The sequence below is a fragment of the Poeciliopsis prolifica genome, unplaced genomic scaffold (genome assembly GCF_027474105.1).
Source record: "Poeciliopsis prolifica strain line A6 unplaced genomic scaffold, Auburn_PproV2 SCAFFOLD001, whole genome shotgun sequence".
NCBI lineage: Eukaryota > Metazoa > Chordata > Actinopteri > Cyprinodontiformes > Poeciliidae > Poeciliopsis > Poeciliopsis prolifica.
The window spans coordinates 25,721,751-25,727,750 of record NW_026562376.1 but is presented as its reverse complement, the minus strand read 5'-3'; the positions used below and the strand labels follow the sequence as shown (position 1 = coordinate 25,727,750).

The window sequence follows — 6,000 nt, the reverse complement described above, 5'->3', positions numbered from 1 at the left end:
ACCCTTAACTGAAATACAATGCTCTGTCAAAAATCCTTGTGTACATGATGCTAACCCCCCTTTGCTTACTGGTATACTACAGCTTCTTCCATATGCACAGCCTGTCATAAATGCTCATGATTGAGCATTTATGTTGACTAGTTTGCACTGTCACCAATTATAGCAGGTAGACAGTTTTCCTGGAACAGTAAGTTGTTTCTCCACCATTAGCACATTGAGCAGCACATACACAAGTGTAATTTATAATGCTATGACCCTCCTCCTGGCTCTGATTGGACGTTTTGACTGGGAGCCACAGATTGCAATAGTAGCACTGGGAGGAGGTGAAGAAGCTTGATTCTTTTCACAGATTATCTGTCTCGTATGATTCTGTCGGACAGTGACAATTTTAGTATGTAAAAAGAAGAAATTATAATAATTAGTGTTACTTACTGCAGATTTAACCAACAACTTTTTAGGATTAGAAAATGTCAGGTATCTCCCCAAAACTAGGAATATACAAGATATATATAGTTTTCATTTTTATCCAAAAACAAAATGTACATGCAAAGAATTATTCACTAAAGTCAATGGAAAAGGAACTGTAGCAACCAAATTTTTTCTGTAACTCCTCGTGCAGTTTTTGCCATCTCCATTACTATTTGGGACACTCTTCTTCAAGTCCTTGCAGTTTGGAAGCCCTTTTTAAATTCCTCTAATGCTAAACTCTATAAGCTCCTGGGACTGTTCCTCTAAGGGCTCTCCCATGGTTGTGAACAAAGGTCAAGAAGGCAACCAACAAAAACGTGTACTTACATACATGCCTTCTCATAAAAAAGTAACAACACTCGTGGTTATCACAAATCATAACTTGCGTAGTTTATACTTCATACTAACAAACTCGAGGCAAAGACACAAACACCCAGTAAATACTCTGAAGATATAAGTAAAGTTTTTCCTTGTCTGTTTCTGTTAAAAGTATAACAGTATGTATAAAATAAAACAAAGAGAATGATTGCTGACAAGTCAATTACTTGATGTACTGGGTTGGGCTTCCTTACAGTAGACAATTACCAATTGGCACTGTATTATTAATACAATTTGTAAATTTCAGTTACACTGACCATTAACGTGGACCTTAACCGATTGGATTACTTTAAAGTGAATTTGAACCAAATTAGATTCCATGCAGCTGGATCTGATTAAAATACCTTGAGGTGGCATTTGTTGTAAATAGGTGTCAATTACATCAACAGAAGTGACTGAACAATAGCGCTGCATATTTTGCTTTGGACTGTACCAATCTTGGCAAATCTCAAGCTGGGACCAGTGGGCTAATTTTAATTCCCAATTTCACGCTGTCCTTTTATATTTATAAAAGGATCAAACAAAATTGTGAATAAACATGGAAAGTAGTAAGTGGCTTGATAAAAGTAAGTCATGTGCAAAATATAGCATCCAAAAAAATATATTTTTTACAATTTAATTATACAGTTTAATGTCCGTATTTGTTGATCATTTTTAACAGAATTTACCGAATCACTATTTTGAATTGGACAAGTGATCTCAAAAGAGAAATTGCTTAAATTTTAGTTATAATTTTCTTATTTTTTGATTATGATGTCCACGCAGCACTACCTTGACATTCAGGAACAGTGTGGCAGACGTCGCAATTTTTCTGTGTTGTTTGCAGGAAAGTGATGTGGGAGTCCTGTCAGTTTCCAAAACAATGGAGGAAAAAAACCTCAGTGAGATCAGCGTGACGCCAGCAGGACGGCCCACAGGGTCAACAGCTCACACAGGGTTCACTCCACCCCTCTTTGGACTGCAGGTGGGATAAATGACAGTGACGTTAAATTAATATTGCTGAAAATTATACATTAATGAATGCTACATTTGATAATCAAAGAAGTTGGCAAAGTTCTTATTTTTTTGACACATTTATTACTTTATCAAGCTATTAATTTATTTCCATATTTATTGTTAACTTTGTCAGGATTCTGCCTCCATACATATTACACACCAAGATGCACAGAGCCTATCTGGATCCCAACTTGAAACAACTCAAAGGTAATGAAATTGTTTATCACATTTCCAATCAATTAATTGAACAAAAAATGGGGGAACAATTAAATTATGTTTAATTTTTACAAGTTAGTAATAAGAGAATTTGGCTTCTCAATTGCCCACACTGTCACAAGCCATCATTAAATGTGATTATAAGTTGTTTTTAAAGGAAGAAAACAGTCATGTGTGTTAACCTATATGCCCAGACTTAAATTTAATGTACATGAATAAAAATGAATGTTTTAGTATTTGCTCATCTGCAACTGAAACAAAGAAAAAAAGATGACAATTTCCAAACAACTGGATTTCAGACTCTGAATGTTGGCCTCTGAAGGACAACCATCTAAACTCCACATATGAGAACAATAAAACCAACTACAAAAGGAATCAGAAATATATCTTGAAAGGAAGAGATGTAAATAACAAGAACATTTTGGGTTCAGTCACTGTCGCTGCTGCTCTCCGAGTTCAGATAGCAGCTGTCCTCTCCTGTATTCTCCACAAACAGACCTAAAAAAAAAAATTTTAAAAATAAAAAACACAATGAGCATCTGCATGAGCTCCAACATTTCACTTTTTTTATTTTTCAAAAAGCTTTGATGGATTTTCTTACAACTTGATGATTTGTCTTCGTAGTCGTCAACATGGTCCATGTCGTAACTCACAAAAATATTCTGTGGAATGAAACCACTTTTTAAAGTCACCATTTCCTCTCAACATCAACGTTTGTTTCAGTTTCTCACTGGACAGATTCATTCTGGTCTGGATTACAACCTTTCGTTAGGTCTGTTTATTCTGCCACTGTAACTAAATGTTTTTTTATGTGTTGTTTGTTAACTGTGTTATATTTCCACCATGCATCTCACTTTGTACTAGCTTACTGCTGAAATAATCTTGACAGAGTGAGCATGATTTCAGTACCTTACTCCTGATGAGTCTCTCCCAGTGTCCTTGCTGCTGTTTTACCAGTTTAAGAACAGGCTGATTGGACTTCATTTCCCAGTGGCAAATGTCGGCTTCTATTTTCTGGTGAAGCTCCAGATCAGCCATGTAGGAACGTCCGTTCACTCTGCCACTGAACACAAGAGAAAGCCTTTTACAGTTTTATTTCAGTGAAAACAGAATCAGAGTGTTTCAGTCTAAAGTCAGCAGCTTCAATGGAGGCACAGTTTAGTACACATGTGTCAAACTCAAGGCCAGGGGGCCAAAAACGGTCCGCCGTAGCTTTTTATGTGGCCCTCCACAGACTAGACTAAATATATTAAATATTATATTATCAATCATATCAATGCAGTTTTTATGTTTACTGCCAATTTATATCAATCAATTCCTCCAGTTTCTTGAGAATTTAGTTGATGTATGATTATAGTCCATGATTTATACAGCGAGTAAATAAAGTTTCATTTATTATTAGTTCCTGAAAGGACTGAAAAGATGTTAAAAAATATTATGTAATTTTAAGAATTTATTGACATATTAACAGTTTGTAAACAGGTTTTATCAACATGTTCTGGAACAACTGGCCCTTTAAGAGCCTTCATGATCTTGATTTGGCCCAAAACGAAAATGAGTTTGACACACGAAAATGAGTTTGACACATCCGTAAAGGATGTGTCAAACTTTACGGATGATCAGAATTTGGGCTGCCACAATCTTCTACAGAAACCTGTACAAATTTTGATTTGGATCCCCTGCATATCCACAGATACAGCTGAATCCACTTTTATTCAAATAACTGGCAGATTTAGATTATGAATTATTATAATTTCAACCAATAACAATTCCTGATAAGAAATAAGACAGGCATGATTACATAAATAAATAACTGAGATCACCACAATCTATAGATATCTGTATCAGAAGTGAAATACGAGGATCGGTGCATCGCTAATGTTTGGCCGGGATGCATGTGATGCGTCAGCTCGATCATGAAAGAAGCCACGCTTCTTTCATGATCGAGTTTAACAGGCCTCTAGACTAACTTTCTACTGGTTGAACTGTTGACTTTTTTTCTTAGGTGCACGGACATAAAACTTAAGTGCACCCAAATGTTTGACAGCATTGCATTTAGCATTGCAGTTTTAAAGTTCACTTTTTATTTTTAATCACTGCCAAATTGAGGTGACAATAATTTGCAAATGGTTAGTTACTATAGTCAACAAATTCTTCAACTGAAGCAGAATTACTGAGATGGTGTTTAAAGAGCTTCTATAAGCCGAAATGTAAACATCTAAACTTAAGATAAATCTGACACAAAACATTTCATAACGTTCAAGTAATGAATAAACAAGTTCAGGATCTGCTCATTTAGATGGATCTGGCTGAGGCGGACTTGGGCTCAACTGATTATAGCCACTCTAGTGGAGAAGTGACTTTAGTGTCACTTACAAAAATGAGTAAATGCATCGCAAGGTTAATACTTAACTTTCATGTCAGACAAAAAAGCCTGTAATAGCTAAACGAGAGAAGAAAGTCCATGTGGTAAAAGATGCTAATCACTTAGCCAACCTGGGCAGCACAACAGTTTACCTAAGACAAACTAAGATGACTTTTACTGCATTAAAAGATAAAAATCAGTAACAACCAAAATGGCCAATCTGTAGTTGATTCTCAGATATTGAAAAGGCTGAGTGTGGCCACAGTGTGGTATAAACATATGACACTGTGTCAACCAGTAAAAGGTGAATAAGCAATCAGACAAGACACCTGCAGACAAGCAGTGTCCGAAAGGAGTCAAACAGGAGATTGCACAAAATATAACTGAAGTAACATTTTGTCCCAACAATGAAATGTAGATGTGTTACAAATTTATCTTAGAGGAAAAACATAACCAGACCAAACTTATTTTTGTGTGTGTGTTCAAACTGCACAGGTGTTCATTGTATGTACTCACTACCAATACAGTGGGGAAACAAAAGGATAAACTGATTATTGAGCAGAATGACAATAAGTGAGCTCTTAGTGTTGTGATCATGACTGACCTGTAGACAACTCTGTCTGAGTAGAAATCGCAGCGTTGACTCTCTGGGTTCATCAACTTCACAGTTACAATTACAGAGTCACAGGTCTGGTACCAAACAACCTGAGGGTATAAACTGAAATACAACCAGACAGAACACAAGAAAGGTTTGAAATGCAATTTCACTTTTAATTAACGCTGTAAGTTTTCAAAACTCATTTTCAAATCAGCAATGTTACTTGTCACTTTTCCTTGTAAAAGAGATTCTTATATTTAATAAAATAGAACTGGAACAACTTCTGTTTAAGAAGTTCCCACCAAATAAGATGACTTGAAGTTAATTATGACATTTACATACATCCTATTTTCTAGTAATAAAATTAGGTTGTGCCAATTCCAAACCACTCAATAATGTTCTAAAGATCATCTAACAGAAAAAATTATTTTGCACCTCTTTGACTGGTCATTGCAGACTGTTTCTCTGGGGTCATTGCAGACCGTTTCATCTCTGGGGTCATTGCAGACCGTTTCATTTCTGGGGTCATTGCAGACCGTTTCATCTCTGGGGTCATTGCAGACCGTTTCATCTCTGGGGTCATTGCAGACCGTTTCATCTCTGGGGTCATTGCAGACTGTTTCATCTCTGGGGTCATTGCAGACTGTTTCATCTCTGGGGTCATTGCAGACTGTTTCATCCCTTGACACAACTTGCTCATCACCATCAGGCTCACCTGTAAACACACAAAAGCTGATTACCCACAGAAAAGTAACCACCAGGTTGAACTGATAAATGTATTAATAGTTTTGTTTAGGGCTGCACCAATTGCAGTTTTCTGTCCAATCGCTGATTACCAATCTTTAAAAAGCCTGACTTGCTGATTCCTATTTTGGCAAATACCAAAAAAGGTTGCTGTGTTAGTGACAGTGGAATGGCTATTGTTTACTGTAAATGGGCAGAAATGACCTGAGCCTCATGTAGAAAAGAATGTGCAGCA

At 36.3% G+C, this 6,000-nt stretch overlaps 1 protein-coding gene across 1 annotated transcript in view; it reads right to left on the bottom strand.

The window, feature by feature from the left end:
- Nucleotides 1-2,233: 2,233 nt before the first annotated feature.
- The window catches only part of tdrd12 (tudor domain containing 12), a 32,489-nt gene continuing 28,722 nt past the window's right edge, over nt 2,234-6,000 (bottom strand). Inside the window, exons 33-37 of the mRNA XM_055042016.1 lie at nt 5,457-5,736; nt 5,028-5,141; nt 2,968-3,121; nt 2,660-2,720; nt 2,234-2,556 (exon numbers count right to left, since the gene is read on the bottom strand). Coding sequence (XP_054897991.1) covers nt 2,486-2,556; nt 2,660-2,720; nt 2,968-3,121; nt 5,028-5,141; nt 5,457-5,736 — 680 coding nt within the window. The 3' untranslated portion in view covers nt 2,234-2,485. The remainder of the gene's footprint in view (nt 2,557-2,659; nt 2,721-2,967; nt 3,122-5,027; nt 5,142-5,456; nt 5,737-6,000) is intronic.